The sequence below is a fragment of the Lytechinus pictus genome, chromosome 2, assembly GCF_037042905.1.
Source record: "Lytechinus pictus isolate F3 Inbred chromosome 2, Lp3.0, whole genome shotgun sequence".
NCBI classification, from domain to species: domain Eukaryota; kingdom Metazoa; phylum Echinodermata; class Echinoidea; order Temnopleuroida; family Toxopneustidae; genus Lytechinus; species Lytechinus pictus.
Genome location: NC_087246.1, coordinates 15,048,908 through 15,076,414, shown reverse-complemented (window position 1 = coordinate 15,076,414; position 27,507 = coordinate 15,048,908). Strand labels below are relative to the sequence as shown.

General features: G+C 35.4%; 1 protein-coding gene across 1 annotated transcript in view; it reads left to right on the top strand.

The window, feature by feature from the left end:
- The first annotated feature begins 6,196 nt into the window (after positions 1-6,196).
- Positions 6,197-27,507, top strand: part of LOC129284255 (protein phosphatase 1E-like) — a 33,636-nt gene continuing 12,325 nt past the window's right edge. The window contains exons 1-2 of the mRNA XM_064110624.1: positions 6,197-6,451; positions 25,481-25,590. Coding sequence (XP_063966694.1) covers positions 6,267-6,451; positions 25,481-25,590 — 295 coding nt within the window. The 5' untranslated portion in view covers positions 6,197-6,266. The remainder of the gene's footprint in view (positions 6,452-25,480; positions 25,591-27,507) is intronic.

The following is a 27,507-nucleotide window of genomic DNA, read 5'->3' as shown; positions in this document are numbered from 1 at the left end:
CTCTAAAAGGAGCATAGAGTTTCATGAAAAAAAGTAGTTTATTTGATTTGACATAATTTTGATATACAAAAAATATTGAAATAATTTTATGCTATATTATGTACTTTTTGGGGAAGAGTTATAAGAGTTTTTTTTTTTTTTTCACATAAAAAAAAAAATGTTTCACATTGTCATAGAAGAGAAATTTGGCAGTTTAATTTCATTTGTAATCATCTTAAAAATATTTGTAATCTCATTGATATTGATATATTTATTTGTTTGATTGTTTATTGATTGTATACATGCAAAGAATCTTTATTTATATGAATTGTGATTGTCATCTTATTGATTTGAAAGAGGAAGAAAATAAAATATTATTCAAAACAAAAAAAGTCTATTGATAACTCTGGCAAATTTCACATTTACATACCAACCCAACCGGTATAATTTGTGTGAAATTATGTGAAACATAAAAATGTCATAACTTTGTTTTACATGCGATTTTGATAAAAATTTTCAGCATTATGCTTGCTGGATTTTTCTTTTTATTCAAATCAACTTTTTGTTGGAGTGGACTTGTCCTTTAAAGAAAATCATTAAAGGTCAAGTCCACCCCAGGAAAATGCTGACTTGAATAAATAGAGAAAAATCAAACTAACATAGTGCTGAAAATTTCATCCAAATCGGATGTAAAATAAGAAAGTTATGACATTTTAAAGTTTCGCTTATTTTTCACAAAACAGTGATATGCACAACTAGGTGACTTAGTCGATGATGTCCATCACTCACTATTTCTTTTATTTTTTATTGTTTGAATTATACAATATTTTATTTTTTATAGATTTGACAATAAGGACCAACTTGACTAAACCATATAGTATTGAACAATGCTAACTCCACATTTTCAGGGAGGAATTAATCGTTGTATCACTTGACAATGAGGAGAAAATTAGAATATTTCATATTTCACATAATAAAATACAATGTCATAGCCTCCTCATTTGCATACTAGCCAGGATGTGCATATAACTGTTTTGTGTAATTAAGCAAAACTTTAAAATGTCATAGCTTTCTTATTTTACATACGATTTTGATGAAATTTTCAGTGTTATGCTTGTTGGATTTTTCTCTTTTTATTCAAATCAACTTTTTGTTGCATGGGGTGGACTTGTCCTTTAACAATTAAGGGGAAGTGAATTAGTACTTTTTGTAATAGTGAAAAGGATAAGTATATTACTAAACAATCGATGCGAGCGCGAAGCGCGAGCAGAAAAATTCGAGACTTACATCTAAAAATGGGACACTCTCATGTTTTGTAAATCATGAAAAGGATAAATAATTGGAAATATTCCTACATAGATAATGCCAGCGCAAAGCGTGAGCAGAAAATTTTTGATATTGTGATATGAAACTGCAATGGTTTAAATAGAGAACAAGCTGCGTATCTGAGTAAACATGCACTTGCGAGTTTCAAATTTCGACATAGAATTTGGGTATTCTAAAAAAATTGGGAATTCTAAATACATTTTTTATCATGAAAATCAATAAGCAAGCGCGAAGCGTGAACTTCAGATATTTGATATTCCGATCTGAAAAAGGGTCTGTATTTAATAATAACAATAATAGCTGGATTTATAAAGTGCTTTTTGCCTGAGGATACAAAGCATTGCTATTCAGTGGCGTAACAGGCGGGGGGGGGGGGCAGGGGGGGGGCAAGCTGCCCCCCTGGCGGATTTCACCGGAAAAATAAAAGAAAAACGGGGAAAAGAAAAAAAAGGAGGGAGAAAGAAAAGGAAAGGGGAAGGAAAAGGGAAAAGGAAAGGAGGAAAAGGAAAGGGAAAGGGAAAAGGGGGAAAAAAACGAAGAAAAAACAAATTTTTTTAATGGGAAAGGAAGGAAAGCGGGAAAATGTACGAAAGAAGAACATTTGAGAAAGAACAAATCATTCCGAAATATGCCTATGTCATGCGATAGCACGGTGGGAAATAAATTAAAAGATGACAAAACGGCAAACAATAGCGGGAAACGAAGATAGAATGTAATTAATCAAAAGCTAAATTGGAAAACAAAGAAAAGGGACAAGAAAAAAAAATTGCACGACTGGGCTGCCGATGATTGAAATTAAAGAGCGGAAAGAAAAGATAAATTTCATGCAAATAAGCTAAATAAGCTTCATTTATAACCTTCAAATGGCTCTATAACGCCCCCCCCCCCCCCCGTTCAATTACTTGCATATAGGCGCGGGGGGCCGGGGGGAGGGGGGGGGGGGTCGGTCTTGGTTCCACACCCAAGAGGAAATAAAAGAAACTATAGGAGACAACGTATAATGAAATGAATAGAAACAATGAAATGTGTTATTTGCTGAATATAATGGAAAAATCTATCACATTATTAAAATTCAATTTCAATAGACAATTTCTTTTTTCCAGCTCGCTTTGCACGCTGGTGACTTTTTACAAATTTTTCCCACATTGCTATGTTTTGCCCCCTCAAAGCATTTGGTTCATTACGCAACTGGGTTGAATAAATGTGTTGTGTAAAAGCTATATTCTGTATATGCCCGCGATTTGATTAAAAATAATGGCGGCAATCTGCGAGGTTTAAATGGCTTTGATATCAAGACGTTCCGGGGGCTCCGTCCCGGACCCCAACCGCACAGCACTGCGTATGGAAGGGTTGAGCCATGGCTCCAAAAAGTTCTACAAACAAGAACAACAAAAAAAGAGGAAAGAAAAGCAAAGGAAAAGTGTGGGATATGATTTTATCTACTGAATATAATGTCAATAATAGCTCAAAGTTAGATTCTCATGTAAAGGTGATTTTTTCTCGCTCGCTTCGCTCGCTCGGGACTTATATAAAGCAGCTTTTCAGCACATGTGCTATACTGCGCCCCTCGTTTTTTTGGTACTCTCACGCTACTGTCGCAAAGAATCCTGTTCACAGTGGCGTACAGACCACAAAAAAGGGAATCTAAAGAGAGAAGAGTAAAATATGATATTCTCTGGATATCATGTCAAAATCTATCACAAAATTTGATTTTTGTATAAAAAAGGTCAAAATTTTTGCTCGCTCGCTTCGCTCGCTCGCATTTTTTTTAAAAGATAAATTATGCCCGGTACGCAATATCTGGCCTTTTCAAAATAGTCGCCTCATTACACCATTACGCCTGTTCATACCATGATATGACCGGGAAATTTTTGGCTCTTGCCCCCCCTGGCCACCGACCCCTGTTACGTTACCCCGGCTTTAGCTCGAGCTACCATCACCGGCGCTCAGTGCATGCACTACTCCTACCGGGTACCCACCTCACCTGGGAGCCCATGAAGACCACAAAGACCACTGAAAGATTGGTCAGGACTCATGTAAGACCTCAAAGACCATTGTAGGTTGAGGGACCTCTGAAAGATCAACCGGAATTCATGGTCTTTCAAAGGTCTTTCAGCGGTCTTGTTCTATGTGGAATGGGGGTTTAAGCGCGAGATGAAAATTGTCGATATTCCATTCTGAAAAAGGGACAATTTGATTATTAAATTATTTATTAATCTAATAAGCCTAATGAGAGCGCGAAATGGACATTTAAAGCACTTTGGTAATTATGAATAAGATGCAGTTAATATATTTTCAAAAATCAATGCGAGCGCAAATCGCGAGTCGAGATTTTTGATAAACTGTCATGAAATGGGGATTTTAATAATAATAATACCAACATGCTTATATAGCGCATATCACTGCCAAATGCGTCTCTATGCGCTTAATTGGATATTATATAACTCAAACAAAGATTCTTGCCATCTGATTGGTTGAAAGGTGTTCAATATTTGGTCCATTCTTTACTGCGTGCATTTTGTAATTTTCCATTGCACGGTGACCGTGCATTTTTTATTTTTCCATTGCACGGTACGCGCGCTAGCGCTCCCTCAGTATAATCATGTGTATGTCTACTTATTGTGTATGTGTGTGTGTGTGTTTGCGCGCATGAAGTAAGCGCAGATCAAACTGACTGTGCGCACTCGACTCAGATCCATGAAGCAATGCGCGTCACAAACATGAAAGCAAAGGGCTGATGAGCTGTCGATACGTACATGGTGTTATCCACCGACTAGCAATTATCAGAGAAAATTAGTTGCTGGAAATAGGCCAACCTAATCTTTATCTTTTTTATTCCTTTTTTACATTTTTAAAAACTTTGTAACTTATATGAGTTATATAAAACAAATAATGAATGTAAATATTTGTGCAATGGAAAGAATATTTACATTCGATGAAAGATTAAAAGTTCCATTCAACTCGGCTAACGCCTCGTTGAATGGAACTTTACATCTTTCATCTCATGAAAATATTCTTCCCATTGCACGCATACACATTCATTATTTGTATACTATTACCCTGGCTTTAGCCTCGCAGGACGTTCCACAGTTATATTTGTGCGCATTATGATCTGCGCATAGTTTACACTCTGCGCGCTGACGTCACAATGGATGAACAGGTGATTAATTAGCTGCGGGTATGAGCTGATATTTCTCATCTTCTGCACTTTAACTGCAGATCCGATGCGTTATTTCATGAAGCTAAAAAATTGAATTATTCCATGGACCATTCAAAAAAATATTCTCTACAATTTCAAAATACTTTACTCCGCAGTGCTGCCAAGAATCACGAATATTAGCCCGAGTTTGAATAAATGGTAGAGTGGTTTTGATTTTTTCTTCACATAGATACTAAGCATTCGGCCCATTTTTGGTGTTTTAAAAAGCGCATTTGCTCTAATAAAAATGCTGATAGTTTAAAAACAAACACATGAACCCCTATTTTTTAATGTTTGTACCTCTTAGGTATACCTTCCTCTACAACTCTGCAAATTTTGGTGAAAATGACATGGATTTTGAATAAAGTGCAGCATTTATTGTACGTTTGTAGTTTGTTACTGAAATTTTACATTTTTTAGATTGGGATTTTGTTATCTTTTACGCCATTTTTAAGAACTGACAGTGCTGTTAAACTTAAAATTGCAAACAAAAAGCACTATTAATAGATTCTCCATTCTAACGATACAATTATTAACTCTCTTGCGAAATTTGATGACTTTTTCATGTATTTTGAATGAGTAATGGAGGTTTAAACTCATTGTAGTAATCTTGGGCGGTCTAAAAATGCCAAATTCTTTTGAATGCGCAATTCTTAAGAACATCAATTTGGGTGAACTTTGAAGCTCTATAGCAAAAAATCAAGCACATGGACCTATGTTAATTTTTGCATATTTCGAATATTAAGGTTCTAAAGTATCTATGTGCAAAGTTTGGTGAAAATGACATGGATTTCACTTTAACTGTGGAACGTCCTTAAGTAGTTTGTTACAGAATTAGTATTGAGATAGACATAACTCACCAATCAAAATGCAAGCGTGCAGCGCCAGCTGATACGTTTTGACAATCTGACCTGAATAGGAATATTTTGAGAACTTTAATACAGGAAATAATAGGTACCTGACAAATCAAATTTTGCGAGCGCGCAGCGCGATCAGAAAATGTTATTATTCAGACCATAAAACATTTTTTTTTTCAGTTCAGAGCACTTTTTAAAATCAAATTGTAAATCTAACAAAATAATGAGAGTTAGATTATCGAGCTGAAATCTGTTTTGTATATTGATTTCAAAATGTGATCTTCTAAGCTCCATATTGAGTAAGATATGTAAATCACCTAAAAGGCAATGAAAGCGCGAAGCGCGAGAGAAAATGTTATGTAGTGACATGAAAGATTTAAAAATATATTTTCCAAGTCTTCCCCTAATCTTATTTTATTCAGTCATCTTCCTCCTCTTATGTTTGCCCTTCTTTTTTCTCCTCTCTTTTCCATTCTTTTTCTTTCTTCCCTTTCTTTTTAATATTCTTTTCTTGCTTGCTCCGCCAAAAGAGGGGGCCCTCGCCCCCCTCCCCCTTAGATTTACTATGGTATTTTTCGGATAAAACAGGGTTTGCCGGACAAAACGTCTGACAAAACCTTGATGAAACACTCCCCAGAAGTTCATCTGCAAACCCCCTTCCGAATCAAGGTCCAATTAGTCTTATTACCTCTGCAGCCTCCCCCTGCATTATACACTTTGCAAAGCCAAAGGTCTGTGCATGTAGACTATTTCGTACCCGAGGCCGGTCCCGTGCGAAGGGGTCGTGCCGGGCCGCGCCGGTCGTACCGTCGCATCGCGACCGGCCGGTTGATCACAAGCAAAATATTAATATACAGCAGCACAAGTTGTCAATCCCTCGAATATACGCGAATGTCGAAAACAAAATGGATCGCGGTTCAGATGACTCCATCAAATTCAAGCTTTTTCTTGAGGAATTTACGGCGAAACACAACGGACCTGTAACTTCCGATGATCCTCTACCGTTTCGATTAGTGACTTATCGTCTCACACCAGACGAAGTAGAAGGAGAATGCATAGAATGGGTGATGGAATATCTGTTTGGCCAGAAGTAAGTTGTCGATTCAACTCAAGCTCAGCGGAGCGAGAGTGAGTGCCAGACGGTTGTTGCTGGGTTGCAATGCAAGCTATGCCGGTATAATCGTGAGGCAGTGAGTGAGTGTGTGAACTGTGCAATTGTGATAATTGATTATCGACGAGAATGAAGGGGTGGGGGTGTCAGGGGTTTCATTGGCATTGCATTGGGATGATGGTATCATTGTTATAACTTATATGTTTTTACTCAGGAGTCAGGTCAGCGTTCCCCGTTTTACACTGTGACTTTCAGCTTGATTGTATGATCTGAGACTGTGGACGTGGTTTAGACGGAAAAATCAAAGTCTATTTTCGGTCAGGGATAAGCAGTACTGCAGTAGAGAAACTTAGATAGAGGTGCTGGTCCAAAAATTGGGATTGTCCCAGAAAACAAAGATATCCTCATAAACCAAGACAATTCATGTCTTGATAAATTGAGATTGTCCTTGTTAGTTGTGGGGCTAGTTTTTTTCACATAGACAGCAATTACGGAGATATCGAGGTGCTAAAAAAAGATCCAGTGACCTCAATTCCCCCCAGTTCACTGTCTATATTTCACAACTTGCCATCCTCCAGCACACTCAATTGATGTTGGCACTTGACAGATTTCTTGTGTGAAGAAATCTTTGAAAACTGAGACAGTCCCTGTAAACTGGGATGATCCCAATTTTCTGACCAGCGCCTCTAGTGATAAACTCCTTTCTGCTGCACGTTGACTAACATTAGACTTTCTTTGTCTGGCTTCGGCCTGCGCGGCATCCCCTCAATAACATTAACGTTAGACCAAAGACTCCCATACGCATCGCAGTGGTGGTAGCTCGGTAGCAAGCATAAAATATACATGTAATAACAATAGGGCCATGTGTCATGAAGTTGAACTCGCCCTATTTGTGTAACGTCACTGAAATCTAATGATCGCACACCCATCAGCTTAAAAATGGTCATAACTTTAAAAATGTTTACTGTATCCATACAAAAATACAAGTTTATTTTTTGTATATTTTTTCTGAAAGGAATTTTCATGAGGATTCCAAAAATGGCATTAAAAATGTAGGGTGAACTACTCACATGAGTGAAAATGTTAGACTTTTTAGGACCTCAAATATAATCCCATTAAAATGTCCATATTTTTTTTCTTTGCCCCCACCATTGATTACTTACCATATTTATTGCTCATGAAATTTCCTTTCAAATGATATATAACTTAAAGGGAATTCATTTCTTGAACTTCTTGAAGGTCATTTTGAAATGCATATAATGTAAATTTTGAATATGCAAAATTTCAATTTTTTTATAAGTTTTACTTAAAATTTCAAATAAATCATTATTGATTAATGATTCCATGATGTGTAGAGAGGCATTTTGTTTTGCATGTTGTATTTACATGTACCTGTAAAATGAGACCAAAATCATAGGTCTAGATCTATAATAATGTAGCCCATTGAAAACCATAGTTCTATTCTTTATATCGAGCACAGTGTCGCAAAAGGACGTGCATATCTATAGGCCTATCAACCCTAATACAGCTAATATGTTCTCACCTTTCAAGTGACACCAATTTCATCACAATCCATCTCCATTTGGCTGAAAAATTACATCAAAATGTGTTCCTCTGCAAGAATTTTTGGTGTATTTTATGTTTTACAATGTAGGGTTTTCTTAATTAATTATCATTAATTACAATTAATTAAATTGTTAATAATGTTGGAATACGGTACTACTTACCTCTAGCTTTAAAATGAGACCACCAAAATTAAGTCTCTAGCCCCCTGTATACCAAAGTTATTCACCTTTAAAATATGAAATGCGACTCTCCCATAGACTTTGTGTGTACCGCTTCCCCTCTCCCCTCCTCCACCCTTGCCATTTTGTATTCTATCAGTCGCGGTGTCACGAATATAAGTGCTATTGTGCTCATTTTTTTCAGATATGATGGAGTACATGTACGGTATACCAGTTTCATGACTGAATAATCGTACGTTAAGCCAAATAAAAATTTATAAAGCATAATAACACCACCTTTTGTGGGGTGAGTTCAAGACACATGGCCACATGGATTACCACATTTAGGTAAAAGATACCGTGGAAAAAGCTCTTTACGAGAAATGAAGTCTGAAAATAAAGTATTTTGCTTTTAAAAAACTCAATTTATCAGGTTTCGCAATAGATTTTATCAAGCTTTTAACCCAGGCCTGAATTACATGTATGTGACGTCACATTGTGATTCCATAGGCTTAGTTTGTACATATAGAAAAGAAGGATTAGTTTTTTATTTCCAGATTATGAATTCATTTTTTTTCAATTTGCCGAGGAAAGTGGCACTGACAATTTTGCAGTGCTCAAATGGACGGAAACCTACAACTCTTCACCATGTTTTTTGTGAGTTCTTATTTAGCTCTTATTGGGCATAAATTGCTATGTCAGGAAAAGTTGTTACACATAAATAATTTTTTTTAAAGGATTTTCAAACCTCGGGATAGAGTTTTGTACGAGTCATTGGTAATTTATTGAGACATTTGTCTCCATGATGCTGGTGCATATTCCTTTGATGAGTCACTATGTCTAAGGTCACGCTTCTGCAAATTGTAGGCAAAGAGATCTTTTAGTTTTGATATATGTACATGTACATGTATATATGGTTAATTGAAGTTTAAACATAAAAATCAGATTATTATTTAATGAGTTCAACAATTTCAGTCTAAGTACAGAGTAATACAGGTTTGTTTTCAAAACTTTTGATATTTTTGTATTATTTTTTTACCACCTTTATTAAACTCTCCTTTTAATGGATGACAGTATTACCCCATTCAATATGGGAGTTAGAGTAATGCAATTCCACAAAGTATATTTTAGCAGTAAATTTATACATGTAGTCCACTCCTATCCCATGAAAAAAACTTTATACTGCAAACACTTATAATTTCCTTGTCTAATGTTCATTAAAAATGTAAAATAATGATGAATTTAACTTGCTCACTTTGAATAATATTGATCCGCTGTATCATTCAGGAGGTCAGCAAGAATATCAAGGGAAATATTACTCTTTTTTTTTTTCATTAACTTCATGTACATTTACATGTCCTATTCCACAACAAGTTATTACAGTAGAACTGCCTGAGTGTATAACTTGTTTAATTTCACTGTTTGCAGATCCCACCAACATACATGTAACAAACTATGTTTCTATTGGACTGCAATAAACTAGTGTCATCTGTAAAATATGAATACAAAATAACTGCAATTTTAAGATTGGCCCTAGAACTGTTGAACCCTGGAGGGTTTACCGTCTACAATATGTATTGTGAATAATGCTTCTGATGTTGGGATTGATTACAAATTTTCAAACTATGATTAGGCTATACTCCAAAGTTTCCAAACACCTGAATAATGTTCAAGTTTTCCCTAAAAAGTTGAATGTGATCATAATGCGTTAAAAGCCTTTGACAAGTTTTAGGGAAAAAAAATATGTGACAAATATCAAATGGCTTGATCATAGAAATAGCAAGTTAAAAAGTTTTTTTTCTTTCCCAAAACATTTATGGACTACACTTGTAGTTTGCATATTACTGTTTAATAGTGCAATAGGCCTACATTACACTGTACATGTAGGTCATTCAAATTATGACTTGGATTTCGTCTGTAGAACTTAAACTTTGGCCTGATGGTTGGTTGTTGATTGCAGAAGGCATGGTACACTTATGGTATAAGTACTCTGCAGGTCTTTACACATCACTAGTTTGTGAATCTGTACCCCTTTCATAAATTTGTAGATGAGGATTGTTTTAAGATAGGTCGATGACCAAAATAAATCACAATTATTTGAGTGCTGCAAGCATTCAAGAAAACAATATCTGCACTCGATCCACACTTAAGCTTATCTTTGAATTAATGAATAGGATTCTACATGTACATACATATAGAAAAAAAGGTGTGGATTCAGTGATTGATAATCTCTTGTTCCTGTGTGCTGTGAGCCTGTGACACAGGTACAGTACACATGATCCAGTTGAAATAAATTCTGGTTATTTTATCACTAGTGGTTATAATGACAATAATCTGCACTGTTTTATTGCTGCAACTGTTAAAAATAATGTGAACAATATTTCATGAACCCAATTTTCATTGCCGGGACCACAGCATTCAATCAAGACTTTGAGGATGAATTCCTGAAGGGGTATGAGGCTATACAGTCAGATACAACCTAGAGTTATCTTTCCGACAGTTATCCAACATTTTTTTTCTATTTCCATGCTCTGAACTTTTCTAAATGTGCATCCAATGTATTCAAAGATGTGTATGAATGTGTGGCTAATGAACAATGTTCTAAGGGAGTACACCTCACATCCACCTCAATCTTTAAAGCGTGCTTAGCCTAAATCCAACCCCCGGCTAATTAACAATAATCCGGAGAGATGAGTCAGCCTACCCAGATACAGAGCCATGCAATATTGTGCCGACTTGACTAGCGGAAAAGAGACATTGGGTTTAGCGGCTTTTGTCAGATACATACTGTACAGCTTGTACAATTGTGATGGCGTGTCATTTGGCTGCCATGGCAACGTTGCTAAAAATGGGGCTCCAATTATGACCATTGATGTCTACATGTAGGTTGCTGTTGATAGAAAATTGATGCAATGTGACTGACCCCCATAAACCAATATCACCAATATCACTAAATAAGCCGACAATATTCATTGTCCATACAGTACTGTTCATATATATACATGTACATGTGCTCTGTATGTGAAGTTTTTTGCCAAATATCTTTCCTGCTCATCCATTGCAGGGAGTAATTTTGCTTTTATTTGAATAGCATTTTTGGTCATAAGAGAAAAGCTCTTAACTTAGTAGTGTACAGTAAAAATATGCTATACAAAAGACTTTCTGCATAGAAGTCTTTAAAAAATGTGAAGCAAATTGCGATGCGATACCAGGAAAATTATTCCCTGCATTGCATACATGTAGTGATGTACAAAGTTTGTATTATTAAAGGGGAATCCAACATTGATCATGCAATATGCCTTGAGGAGAAACATGAGAAAGATCTGGTGAAAGTTTGAAAGAAATCAGACAAGCAATAAGAAAGTTACCCTGTTTAAAAATTGAGGTCCCTAAAGATGATGTTAATTTCAAAATTAGCAACTGGGTATTGGTAGTGACAATATTCCCATAGGCCATAATTATCAGTGGTTTTCTCCTATTCTGGGGGGGGGGGGCGGGGGGTAATCAAAATATTCACAAGTAGCACATTGTTTTATGTCCTCATGAAAGAAAAAAAATGTAGTTTGAAAACTTTTAAAGTATACACACAAAGAAAATTCACGAAAGTGATGATTATAGACAAATTATATATGAATGGAAAGGTCTTGTCTTTTTATACACAAATATGTCACTAAAAAGTCTTATCGATGTCGTGGAAATGCAAGAAATGAAATTATTAGAGACCATTCTAAGCCCCCCAGCCGCCCCCCAGACCGACAGTTCACGCAGTGAAAACAGTCGAGAATAATGACGTCACACAATAATCGAGCTCATCATCCCTCTGTGCATAATACACTGAATCACCTTACTGACCTCTTCAATATCTTCCGAATTTACCGTTTTCTTCATGTAATGTGACATCCGAATTCTGTTTTCGACATCTTCAGACTATAAGGGAACCAGAACTGTGTTATTTTGCCCGTTTTTTATTGAATTGTGAACTGGAAAGATCGATTTTGTCCACTCGACAGTCTTCGTTGTGTTGCTCTAGGCCTACTAACTATTGAAAAACTCCAAGCTGCACGGTCCCATTCACTTGCTCCCGATGCATGTTGCAGGCTACGCTGTTTGATCCAGTCAAGGTAAGCATGTTTGGAAACTGTACTTGTTCTGACGATGCATTCAGGTCAGATGACAGATACAGATCTGATATAAGTTTAGAATCATGCATTTTGGCATAACTACTATTAAAATTAAAAAGTTTTTATTTTAGAAATAATGTTTTTGTACAATTCCACCCAAGGCAAGGCCAAGGGTTCATTACATGCCGCCACGCACAGAAAAATCAAGCCATAGATGTCGTGCGTTGTGGACCCAAGAAGTGAGATCCCAGACGCCTCCAGGCTAAGCACGCGCGACCCACTAGTTAGAAATCCACTGCCAAACGCGGTTCGTGGTGCGGGGTTAGTATACTTAATACGTGTGAGTGGCACAATTCCAGCAGATTTTTTCTTCAGATTTCTAAAACTGGTCAGGACTCAGGCAGGCAATTAAATTATTTAGGAGCACTGAGTGGTATGGACCATGGCTGAAAATCTGCTGTTTCAGAGGAATGTTTAAGTTTTTATTATACACAGAATTATATCACCATGATGCCGATGTCATGAAGCCAGACAAATTTTCAGCAGTGATTACCCTGATTCCTGGCCAAAATCACTCACACGTATTGCGAGGTTAGTATTAGTATACTACTAGTACGTATTGCGAGGTTAGTATTAGTATACTAACCACGAACCGCGTTTGGCAGTGGATTTCTAACTAGTGGGTCGCGCGTGCTGGGATCTCACTTCTTGGGTCCACGACTTCTATTGCTTGAATTTTCTGTGCGCGGCGGCATGTAATGAACCCTTGGGTGGGCCAAAATTAGAGTCTGGTGTTTCTTTCTGATTAGAGTGTTGCTGCATATATGTATGCGTAATGCCTTCAACAATGAAGATAAATGCAATCTTTGTAATGACACAGAGACTCAGAGAGCACCGTACCTCAAGTGATGTTCGTGTAGTCTCCACTTCACTACTGGAGTACTGCTACAGCCTACACTACGCTACACACTTACCCGGGTAGGTGTGGCGTACATGTACGGTAGTGTAGCGGTAGTGAAGTGGAGTGGGGCCTACACAAACATCACTTGAGGTAGAGCACCAGTGTTCTGAGTGGAACTTTTCAGGTGTCTAAACCTACTATCATTTGTTGTTGACCGGGAATTACATGCCACCGCACGTCATCAATCATCACGATAATTAAATTCATACTTTGATTTGATTATTTAAACTATTTCTTTTTTTCTCTCTTCTACACACAGATCTGCACAATTGCTAACTCTGGTGACTTCTGGTCTCTGCTTGCTACCTCAATCTGGGAGATTCCATCATGTCCTTTTACTATGATTTGGATATAGCCATTTTTTTCTTCACTCTTTCCAGGACCTACGGTTTGCAAGTTGTGGAATGATAATGATACAAAAGAAAAAATTTCTTTATCAATCTTGGAAACAATTTTGAGCACAGTTTTGGAGAGAACTAAGAAATTTTACTCGGACAGGAATACAGCTTGTCAAAAATAATAACACACAATTTAAAACGAAAGAACAATTTTAATGTTACTAGGGCATTTTGCGAGAAATGTTATACTCAATCACACGTCCCAAATCAAGGGAAAGTCCTTTGATTAAACATGTAGTTGAATTGCGATTGCAACTCGACCTTATTACGCTTGAATTTGAATTTAAGACTTACGCTTGATTTGCAATTGAACATAAGTTTCTTGCAGTGCCCCATAATTATGTTTTGTTATCAGATATTTAACGTGCTGATTTTTCTCGAAAGGTATAATATATTTGTCCTTTTAAACGGTATTTGAATATGGGTACGCCTTTTATTTGTTTTCCACAATATTTATTGCATGTATGAACAGAAGTGAAATATTTATTGTGAAGCACTGTGAATGTTGTGTGATGGTTCATCATCAGACTGAAAGCCTGGTGGATGTGAGGAAGTGGCCTGGATGAAAGAAAAGTGAACATGTGTCCAATTACTGATTTGCATATTCTAAGACAATTTTGTTTCTGGATAAATTTTGCTATGCATTCCCTACATTAAGAGTAAAGGAGAAGTCCACGCAATCAAAAATTCATTTGAATTTAAAGAAAAATAACAAGATATTGCAGGAAATTTCATAAAAACTTTGATTCAAATTTATATAATTACTATTTTAACAGTTCCGTAAATATAACCTATTGTGATCAGATGAAGAGTTTCCTATCGTCAAATCTGCAAAGAATAAAAAACAAAATGCCACAAAAAATAGAAACGAATGTGATGTGAGTGACAACTCTAATTTGCATATCATTGTTTTGTGTATATGACTGTTTTGAGTAAAAACAACAAGGGAAATCACTCTATTCAAATAATTTTTAGTTGATGTGGACTTGACTTTTAACTCTACCCCTCCCATCCCAAATAAGAGTAGAAATAATCTAATCAAGAACTTGAAAATCAAAAGCAGCAATTAAGAAGCAAGATTTGATAAATACAGGTCTGAATAGAATTTCACAAGAAAATAAAAAGAGAAAAAAAAGATGGGTAGGGACGGGGAAGGAATAAAAAAAAAATACCCAGAAAAAAAAAATCCGAGTTTCGAACCAGGGTCCTCGCACATGACAAAACAATGGCCAACGCATTTGGCCACAGACCATCGCCCTAACAGGAAGGCATTTTAAAGATATATGAAAGAAAGTCCGCTCGCCGCTGTTTCCTAATAATGCTTCGGCAATTCAACTGCAATTTCAGTCATTTCGCGATGGATATTGCCGTGTTTTTTTTGTGATTCCTGACTTTGCTACTTAATGAAATTTCATAATTTTTGTTCAGTCATAAAGAAGAATGTCTATGCTTTATATTGACTATAACATTAATGTGACGCAAGTGTGATTTCTACGTGAAAATATGCTTTGTTTATTCACCTATATTTCTTGAAAAAAAAAAAAAATTCTAAGCTAAATATCGGTCACCAAAATACGTTAAATGTGCACTTTTTTTCACTGTTCAGTAAATTCAAACTTTTATCTATATAACAAGACCAATCTTAAGAGGAATAAACAATTCTAAGAGCAAAAAACGCTGATTGGAAAGATCGTCTCCAATGGGCTGCTGTCAGCTCAGCTGCTCACTGCTCATTGTGTGACGTCACTCAGCTGGAGCTCGCAAGAGGACCGGTGGAAGGCAGAAATATGGCATGAAAATAAATCATTTTTGAGAGCTGATTTCTGCAATCTCTGATCACTATTTTGAAAAGTGAAGTTATATATCTGATTAGTAATACTTCCCCTTTACAATGATGACCACATAAAGTCATTATAAAATACTTTTGATTCTTTGGATGTATACTTTAAAGAAAATATATGTATTACCCGTATCTGTAATGTACAGACACGTATGCATGCTTTATACATTTGGGATTCTATCTTCAAAGTCCACCCCAGCAAAAACAGTTGATTTGAAAGAAAAACAACAACAAAAATCAAACAAGCTGAAAATCTTATCAAGTTTAGATGTAAAATTAGAAAGTTATGTCATTTTACTTCAAATAGCGCTTCAGAAGTTCTTTTTAATAGCACTTAACTGTATTCATTTTTCAATGAATACAATGTACTGTCAGTCTGCAAGAACCCTTCCTAAGACCCTATTACATAACTGAAGCCCAATTATTGTTTGTTTTGTTTTGTAGGATATTGCCACAAAGCATGTTACCATATAGTCTAGTTCTAGACGATTTTAATCGAATCTATTTTCACCGATATATACGTACTATCCCGTGCTTACGCCCAGCCGAGTGTGCGCGCAAAACCGAGAACCTGTACTCCGAGGAATTTTTCCTGTTGTATTGATACAACACTTTCATGTTAAAGGAGAATGAAACCCTTGAAACCAGCTGAATCCATATCAAAGAGAAAAATCAAAGAAACGTATTGTTGAAAGTTTGAGGAAGATTGAATGAATAATAAGAAAGTTATGAGCATTTGAATATTGAGATCACTAATGCCATGTAGATCCTCCAATTGGCAATGCGACCAAGATCTGTGATGTCACACACGTACAACTCCCTCATTACTTTAGTACTTATTTCACTTATATTCTCACTTTTTATAGAGTCTATCACAAGGTGAGGTGTTCTCTTTATGAGAGGACAAGTACAGAGGTTTCACAACATTATATCATTGATGAATCATTTGTCATATGATTAGAATGAGCAAAAAGATATTTTTTGGGGTATATTTTCAGTGTCCAAAAGGGGAGAGTTGTTCATCTGTGACATCATAGATCTTGGTCGCATTGCCAATAGGAGGATCTCCATAGCATTAGTGATCTCGACATTCAAGTGCTCATAACTCTTCTATTGCTAGTCCTATTTTACTCAAACTGTTGTTGATCTTATTCTTTGATTTTTCTGCTTTCACAAAAGCTAACTTGCTCCAAGAGTTTCATTTTCTTTTAAGTGATACAACTAGGGATAATCCAATTGTTTTTAAATACTCACCCCCCTGAATTGCTGTATATTATTAAGGAAAATTAAACCTTTAGAACAAGATAGCTTGTGTGAAAACAGAAAAATCAAAGAGGAATTTTTCCTCGGAGTACAGGTTCTCGGTTTTGTGCGCACACTCGGCTGGGCGTACGCACGGGATAGTATGTATATATCGGTGAAAATAGATTCGATTAAAATCGTCTAGAACTAGACTAGTTACCATATTGATACAACACTTTCATGTTAAGTGATACAACTAGTGATAATCCAATTGTTTTTAAATACTCACCCCCTGAATTGCTGTATATTATTACAAGATAGCTTGTGTGAAAACAGAAAAATCAAAGAAACAGGTCAACAAAAGTTTGAGAAAAATCGGACAAATAATGAGAAGGTTATGAGCATTTGAATATTGTGATCAGTAATGCTATGGGGATTCTCAAATTGGCAATGCGACAAAGATGTGTGATGTCACTTATGAACAACTCTCCCCATTACTCTAGTTTATATTTCACTTAAATTGCCTCTTTTATCACATCTATCAGTAGATCATGTGTTCTTTCTATAGGAGGGCATGTAATACAGATTTTTAAAGAATACATCATGGATAAAGAGTTTGTATCACCATCAGAAAAAGCAAAAAGATACATTTTGGGGGTATTTTATAGTCCATCAAAGGGAAAGTTGTTCACATGTGACATCACATCCTTGTCGCATTGCCAATAGGAGGATCTCCAGAGCATTAGTGATTGCAATATTCAAATGTTCATAACTTTCTCATTGTTTTTCCGATTTTCTCAAACTTTCGTTGATCTGTTTCTTTGATTTTTCTGTTTCGACACAGGCCTACTTATTCCAAAGGTTTCATTCCCCGGAAACCTCCTTGGGTATAAACATTACCTGTAGGCAGGCCTACATACATATACGAACTTTACATGTTGCACTACATGAATCTTTTAACTTTTTTAGGTTTTGAACTTGTTTCTTTTTTAACTCTCCTTCATTTCTGCTCCTCCGTGTTCTGTTTTTTTCCCCAGTTAATTCCGAATGCCTCCTCCCCCCCCCACCCGTCCTCTTTTTCTTCATCTTCTCTTTCTGTTTCCCCCTTCTGCTCTTCCTCCTCCCCTTAAACTATTCCAATCCAATAATTACAATTCTAATAACTTTTTTATTCTCTGATGGATTTCTCTCAAACCTTCGGCAATATTTTCAAAATCACTTTTCTGCTATTTTTACAATAAACTTTTCTTCGTACATGTATCCAAGCACTGACAGATTATACATTGTACATATACATTTAGGCTACTTGAAATCCCAACGTTGCACATCTATGAAGCTGAAAAAACAACCCTTTTCATGAAAAAGTCCACAGTGCTTTTGGGCTGAAACAGACCAGTTTTGACACTTTTCTTTTGGATGCACCTCCAATGTTGTACATGTACATGTAGCTCATACATGTGGTGAATGCCCCCCTCCCCCCACCCCGACCCAACCAACTGTGCTAGCAATAGCATGAAGACATTTCACATTCAGTCAGTCCGCAAGCCCTGAAAAAGTAGCTTCTTTTATCCAAGTGATATTCATGACAAGAGGGTTTTTGCATAGTTAATGAGCTTGGTGCGAACCAAAACACCTCTTTTTATTCGGCCATTGCTGCTCTAAATATTGACCAAATTTCATGTTTTTGGTATCTTTGTAAAGAAGAAGAATTATTCTTTTAGGTCATGTGTTTGGATTTTTAAAAAAATGTTGTAATATAGGAAAAACTTTTGATCTAAAACATGAAACAAAATATTTTTTTTCATGCAACAAAAGTTGTTGTTTTCACACTTCATTTCTGTTTAGGCACAAATGATTTTTAAATCATGATAAAGCTGAAGATCTAAGCTTTAATATGATATAATTTTTATAAGAAGATGTATTTTAGATGGGTCAGCAGCCAGCTTTTCATAGGCCAAGTACATTTTGCAGCTCAAAAACAAGAATACTGCGCTCTGATTGGTCATAGACCACACACCCACGCAAATTCCAATGTTCCCCACACTGGGCCTCTGCAAGGTCACACTCACCATGTGGTAATCTCTTCGAATTACCCGCGCCTGTTTGTTTTGAAAACAGTATTCAGCCAATCAGAACTCTGGATTTTATGTTACTCAGAAATTTCAGAAATCTCGTCTTGCATCTTGATGGATATAACTGGCTGCTGACCCATCTAAAAGATGCCACATATCAAGAGTGACATTGTAAGAAAGTATAGAGTTTGAGCTTTCTGATGATATAAATAATGTTGGTGCCTAAAACACAAAATGTTGCACAATTTGCAAGTGAAAACAGGGGAAGAAAATTCTGTTTGATGCATCTTTTCAGGTAAAAAATTCACTTATTTATCAAAATATTTCATTCAAAAGAAATGACCAATATAAAAGGGTAACATTTACTCTTGCCCATGGTACAAAAATAATCAATATTACTCAAGGAGAAAGTGGTTAAATTCTTTGAGAAAGAAAGTCTCACAATTCACGAGATTTTGCAGGGACATGAATTCAGCCACGAGAGGACTTGGATAAATCTTGCTCATTTGCTCATTAACACAGGGGCTTGCGGACTGACTGCATTGGATTATGGTCACCAGGAACCAGAGAGGCTCTAGCCTGTTCCCCTCTGGCATAATCCTTCTAGCAAATATTTGAAAAAGGTGATTACCATATAACAGTCGTGTACATGCACATTGGTATACATGTACAATTTGCTTTGTAAGGGAAAAAAAAATCAATATTTTTGGTGGGTACAAGTCTGAAAGTTTCTATGAAGTAAAGAAGAATTTAAAAAAATGCATTGTGTACACTGTATATTGGTGACAGAGCACCAATATTTTGTTCTTGTGGGAAGAAAATAACAACCATATTGTGCAAAATGATCAAACACCGAGTGTGTTTTGTACTTTTAAAGGCTTTGTACACATGTACAGTAGTTGACAGATTCTATGTAGGGTCCTAGATTTAAAACTTTTTACAAACCCTTTCTGTCCTGTCTGCTTGACCGTGTACTGACTACAGATTGCAGACAAATTTTAATGTGGGTCAAGTTGGGGCACAAATGTTAGCATTTAATCATAAATATAACTAGAGATATTGTAGGCTTTACAATTTAAGATGCTAGATTTTACTGAAAATATGCCATTTATGTAGACTTGGCCCGATTTCACAAAGGTGGTTTGTAAAATCGTCGGTTGAATCCATGGCTTTATATGCAGATTTCATTTTCCTGTATAAATTACACTTATTTACCGTGTACATGTATATTAAAAACTGTCCAATGCTGATGCACACTTACATGTATGTCAAAGTGCGCCAAATTGACGCCTGTTGCCGTGGTATGCTATTTGATTAATGAATCCACTGTTTGACGAGTGGACCCGTTAATTCAAAACAGTGGACCCTTGAATAAATTAGTGTGGATAACCACGGCAACAGGCATCAATTTGGCGCACTGTGACAAAGCGCGCATCAGCATTGGACATTAATAATATGTGGTAAATAAGCGTAATTCATACAGGAAATCTGCATAGACCATGGGTTCAACCAATTTTTTATGAAATTATTAAGCAAAACAGTGAATACCGCTGTACAGGTATGTAGTGCAGAAATTTATGTATTTTTGGTTATAAGTAAAATGTTGGCGATTACATATAGTACACTGTAACCAAAAACTTGATACAATAATATGCATAAATGTTTAAGTCAGGTACATGTATAGATCTACATGTGTGTGTAAATACAGTGTACCTCAGATTTGGTCAACACAATAATATACAATTTTTAATTTTTCTTTAAGAAATAGAACTACATGTAGCATAGGACATTTGAGATATTGTGTGAACCATCAAGTTAATCTTATCACTTTTGTTAATCTCATGGTCATTAAGGAAAATGTTATCTAATATATATATTCCATGTTCTGTTCTTAATTCATTGAAAATATAGGCCTTTCATCTTTCAGTTTTGAATATATTGCAAATGGTTAATGAGCTATCAATAAAGGAGACCTACATATAATGATCTCTGTGACCTTCAACCTTTGATCTTGTAATCTGCAAAACTTATGAGATCATCATCAAGTAATTTTATATACGTGATTCAAGTTTGAAGTTGAAATATTGTCAAATGTTACCTGAGTTATATGAAAACGATGTATAGGCCTATTTTTGTTTGATTTTTTTTCTTCCATACCCCCAAAACCAATCAGGTCATAGCCACATCACAACAGTGTGTGTTCAGACCAAAATTATACGAGCTTTATTTGAAGATTAACAGCTGAATTCTAATTATATGCACAATTTTTTTAAATATATGAATAATTTTGCTATAATTATTAAATTGAAGGTGAAGATGGAAGGAAAAGCTAGGCTTTATGGCATATACATGTATCTCCACAGAGTTGAAATTCAAAGGGATGAATTTGAATAATTGTTTATAAACTAGAGATTATAAATCTTTTGAGAATCAGAGGGCCGCCATGGATCTTTCTTTAAATCAACAACAAAGGTCCATGTACTTGAATAGATGAAATTGAAGTCAAGAAGTGACCAACTTATTTTCAGGGTTCACTAAATGCAGAGCCCGACAGTATTCACTACCCAGTGGTTAGAGAACTTTATGTACAGGTACTTGGTTATTTTTCCCAAAGTTTCATTGATTTTGCAGTTTTCACACAAAAATTCAAGGGATTTCTTTCTTTCAAAGAAGTCTGCTGATAAGACTTGCTCTGAATATGTACATGTACTTATTCGCTACATGTACTTTGACCATGCTTTGAATACTGTATAAAATATGAAAATCATAATACAAATTACAATTGAAAAGTAATGATAAGTACTGCTTGCACATGTACACTGTACAATGTGTGCCTACCTGTATGCTTCAATACCCCCAAAATGTAGTTTATTTCTATACATTGGACATGTTTTTTCCGCTTAATAAAGTTCTATTTTTCTGTTAAAATCAGTATAGTAGGTGTACATGTATGTAAAATCATCTGACGTCCACTCCCTGTAGGATAGTGAAAATGAACAAACACACACTCCATACATGTACGTGAATAATATCAGTGCAATGCAGAGCCATTATTAGACGCAGCACACACAAACATCTCACCATTATTATTGATGGATCATTCATTCCCAGGCCAAGCATCTGGTATTATTGTTGTAGTGTTTTGAATGGTCACCATGGCAACTGGTATGCCTAACGATGAACTGAAGGAGGATTCTGTGCCAAATGTCATGTAATGATTCAGGCAAAACACCCCTTTCAGCATTTCTATATATTGGCCTAGTCAATTCCAGAATATGGACAGGCTACTGTTCATATTTTCTGAGATTTCAAGGTATAAAGCCATCATACAATGCTTATTAGCAAAGGTCAAGGCCACCCCAACAAAAAGTTAATTTGAATATAAAACCAAGAAAAAAAAACATGCACGTGTCACGGTAACTTACATACTTGTAGCAACAGTTAAAATTTCATCAAAAGATATAGTGTACATTGTACATGTATACTGTACACTGATATATTTTTAAGTTTCACCTAATTTCAGAAAACAGTTATTATGAAATAAATAATATTGCAATTTTTTTCTCATTATAATGTAATAAAAAGTTTTATTCCTCCCTGAACATGCATGTGGCATCAATTACCCTCGTTGCAATCTAGGCCTACATTGTATATAATTTGATTCAATAAAAAGCTTCCTGATTGCCATACAATTACATGTACCTGTAAACAATGAAATATTGTATTATCATACAGGAAAGGTACATGTAGAGGGGATGTGTCATCATTGGCTCTCTCATTTACTTTATATCACTGGTGTTAAATGTTATGTGAAAAATACATTGTAGGTGTGCTATGTTTGGGTAGCATCCAGCCACAATGGCTCAGTCACTTCCAGGCCTTCTTTTTTTTGTGGTAGTTTGTGGCTTTGATTCAGCTGGTGGTTTGAAGGAAATTTGATATACTTCACCTAATTTTATCCAAGCCTATTCTCTGTCATATTAACACTTGTAATTCAATTTTATGCTTTTTATGCTCTACAAAAGTATGATTGAGATTTTACATTTGAAGAATTATATTTGTCAGGATCCCGACCTAACAACATTTGTATGTATTTCTTTCTGTGTCAAGACTCAAGCCTGGAATGATATTTCTTATAATTTAGTGGTATTATTCAAGATTTTTGTTCAGAGGGCCTTTTTTAAATAATACATGTATGTAGGCCTACTTACATGTAAAATACTGGGAGAAGGGGTATATTTTTAAATGTAAAATTCAAATTCTCACAAAGGCCTACGTGTAATTAATGGATGAAAAGAAGATGAATGGTTTACCCGGTAAGTACTTTTTATTTTCATGTGTTTTTTTTTTCAAGACACAAATGGGAAAACTGCCCCGTTGTACATCTAGCACAGCCCCTGAATATGAAATAAAGACCTACACATGTTCATTGCAGCAAAAAAAAAAAAAACTGCCCTGGGTAGTTATTGGTAAAACATTATGATGCAGGGTTAATAAGGCCTACATGTACATGTGCATTTCTTTGTAAGAATTTTGACAGCACAGTACACTGTACATGTAGATTATATCCTCCAGCTGAGAGTAATAACAGTATACTGTGTCAGAACCCTGGCTCATTACTACTTGTTAACCATGGTTACTAGGGAAACTATGTTTATTGGTCTCCGTGGCAACTATGTTGTAAACTACAACTTGTGCCTTGGTGCACCATACAGTTAATGTTTATTCCTCGCCTTACATTGCATGTTACAATATATTATTACGTTTTATGTACAAAGTTGCAGCAGGATACTGGCTTCATGTACATCTCCTGGTTTCCTCATAAAGAAGAAAATTTGTAAACCTTTTTAAGGCGATTTGGCATCAAATAAATCTGTTCATGGTTTGATGTGAACAGTTGTGCTGATTGTACAATTGATCATTTCTTTAATACCGTACATGATTTATATGGCGAATGCTATGTAAGATTTATCTGAGAGTCAAAAGGGGCCTAAGCTTTCGATCCTAGCAGAATCTTCATCGGAGGCAAAATGACAATGTTTGTCATTTTGCTTCCGACGAAGATTCTGCTAGGATCGAAAGCTTAAGCCCGTTTTGACTCTCTAATTTTTCTCCATTGGCTCTCTTTTATTAGATAAGCAGTTTTCAGAAGCTTTTTTCTGCCTAAGATTTATCTGATACAAAGGCCCCTTTCTGCATTGAAAGAAAAGAAAAAAAACAATTAGAAACAAATTATGTTTCAAAATTTCAGTCCTCATAGTAGGCCTATATACATGTATATTTTGGAAACAAAACTGTTGGCAGAAAGTTACAGGTGTATACAAGTACATAATTTGCAGTATTCCCTACTGTATACATGTAGTTCATGATTAAAATGTATATGAATACATAATACATGTAATTTCATCTTTTGTCAGTCATCAATCATGTAGGCCTATATTTCATTGCCAAATTACCATCCATGTTTTTACAGGCCAGACAGGGTCAGAGATCAAAACTATGACGTGTGCTCGTTATTCTCTCAGCACGTTTGATATGCTTCAAAGGGCACACAAATTGAGTTACCCTTTGATGTTATTGATTATGTGACATATCATCAGAATTGCTCTATTGAATGAACTGTTTGACATGAATAGGAAATAATTCATTACATGTACCTCCTGTGGGGTGTATTGTACTACTGTAGTGCTGTCATGGACCTTTTTGCCATGTTTTGTAATTGATGATGTATAAAGTCTAGATACCATCAAATTTCATTCAGTCACAAGCTTGTCAAAGCACCATTAACAACAACAATGTCAGAAATTCAGTCGCACCTTGATATGTAGATAGTGCAATTGATACACAATGCTGATAATCCTGATATGTTATTTTGTGTTTATTATAAACTACCGGTAGATCAAAAGGATAGAGTTGAGACAGTAAGCATACATGTACATTGTACATGTATCAGAGTAAATCATCATCATACAACACTATTAAAATCTGAATTGTATTTGATTTCATTAAATTTTGTAAAATTAACAACATTGTAAAAGCACAGTACACATTGCATTGGCAAAATATGAAAGATAAGAAGACCTGGGGCCCGTAACACAAAGATTAGCAATTAATTGTAGATTGTACGCTTGATTTTAATGATTAATTGTACATTGTGTTGCAGGCCCCAGGACCTGATGCCATTCTCATTTTGCTAAAAAGCCATATTTACATGTACTGTATTTTCTATATACATTCTCTACATATAATACTAATGATTTTCAATCACTCATGCCAATGCTTGGTTGGTCATTTCCCTGGATTCTGATCAAATTCATTATTTTGAATACTACATATTTTCATGAGCAAAAGCATTGTATGCTTCAAGTTAAAACAAAGTTATTTTACCAAGCTATAGCACCAAATATTGTACAATTTCTTTTCTTTTTGTGTGTTTTTGTTTGTTTTGCCTTTATTTTGCATACATGCTACATGTATGTTCCCATTTTCAACCTCAAATGATCAGTGTCATTGTATTTATTTTGAACTTAATACCAAATGCATGCAGAATACATGTACGTTCTCCAGCATGTGTTACCAATTGAGTCTATTAAATGTTAATAATGTGTAGCCAATAAATTTGATTTTCTTGTTTACATTTTGTTTTACAGTCACTGTCCGCCTGCATATGCTGCAGCCATCGCCAAGGCAACCGTGGATGCAGTCCAATCTTCAGACATCTCTAGTTATGAGGATGAGAGAGATGAAGATGAAGGAAAATGTAAGTTAAATCTTCCTTGCACCCACATTTATCATTCTGTTCTAACGCTACAGCTATTGATTTATCAAGAAGATATTGGTACTGGTATGTAAATGTACGTGCAATTTTTAGTGGTATGGGAATGTAAGTTGATGGAATGTTTAGTAAATGACTGATTAATGACTGATTATTATTGTACATAGCGATAATGGTTTTCAACTTTCAATAGAGCCTTTGTCGGAAAAATATGCATAATGGAAGTTTTAATTGCCTTAATAGTACATGTACTCTCTTTGTGATTAATAGGTAACACTTATCAGAAAACAATAGAATGTGTTATAAAACTAAAAGTGGTGCATATTGACATGTTTTATTTCATATGACTATGAGAACTCTCTTGAGTTTGAAATTAATCACAACTATGAATTTCCAAGAACATACTGTTTGCTTTAATGGGGACATTAACTATCCAGCAGTACTTATTGCAGGCATTTAAAATGTCTAACTATTTGACATGTATTTGACAGGATTGTTTTAATCTGAAGGGTACTACTAGTGTTTGGAACATTGCAATAATAGAGAATTTATGCATTATTCATGTGTTGTTTAAGGAAATTTAAAATACATGTCGGCCCGTACAAGGATGATTCCCAATCAGGTTTTAATGTTTTTGAAATGCATCATTGTGTACACTAGGCCTTCATAAAGCATTGGTTTTTTTTTAATTTAAATATTTTTATTTATAACTGCAATGTACATGTATGTACCATACTTCAGATTTTAGCCCATCTTAAAGGCATTGCCCCCCAAGTTATTGCTTGACATTGACCAATGATGCTTCCACCACATACACATGTACATGTAAAGCAGACAAGTATGAAATGCATCCCAATCTAATGCCAAATCCCTTCCCTTTTGCATTATTAGCTCAGTGCCTGGATGTCCCTGTATTTTCACCCATATGGAATGAGAGTTTCGGCTCCCTTTTTGTTATTTGTATACTGTTGCTATGGCAACTTGCTGTTGGCACAATAACAAAGGCCCTGGAATATTGATATTTGAGTAGAATCCAGGAACAAATAGTCATTAGGGATGGTTGCTAACCACAGTCAAATTGGTTTCAAAACTCTAACCCCATAAGAGATATTTCTTTAAAATATGATATAATGTGGTTTTCAAGCCAGACTCAGTGGGAGTTTTAAGGATTGATTGACACATTTTTCCCGATTTCGATTGTCTTTTATAGTCTATGAAATAATAGAAAGTATGTGAGGGAGAGGATGTGTAAACAGAACCCTGCATTCAGTTCAGACTTTTCATTGCATGATTGCATTACTGGAACCACCATGGTCCACCAATCCACCATTAATTATTTAGTTGGTACAAAGTGAAATCTCCACTGTGTACTTATTCATTCTTTAAATTTCAGGTTTAAATCTTGAAAGGTATTGATGATTGCATGCATAACATGTACAGTGTACATTGTACATGCTCATTTATGATTTCATACATTGAATATTAACAACATATGATTCTGAAATACACTGTATTTACATTAAGATACATGTACATGTATGTACAATGTATTCCCCACACTCATGTACATGTACATTTTCATGTATAGAGGTGGGTCCCATATCTGGGCATCTACCTGTAACTATTTAACTTTTAAGATTAATCATGAATTTCTTTTTTGGTCTCAACTTAATGTAATATGGGCTTTCATACGTGCATTAAAAATTGTTGGAATTTTCATGATAATGTATCGCCTACATGTTACAATTTTGTTTCATGCAGTGGATCTGTGTGTGTTTAGTGCCATGCTGTGGGTGCTCATATGCATGCAAACAGGTTATATTTGTTTATTTATATTTACATAGTATGCATTCTTTTGATGTATTTATTATTATTTGTGACTGATAAGTGATGCACTTTTCT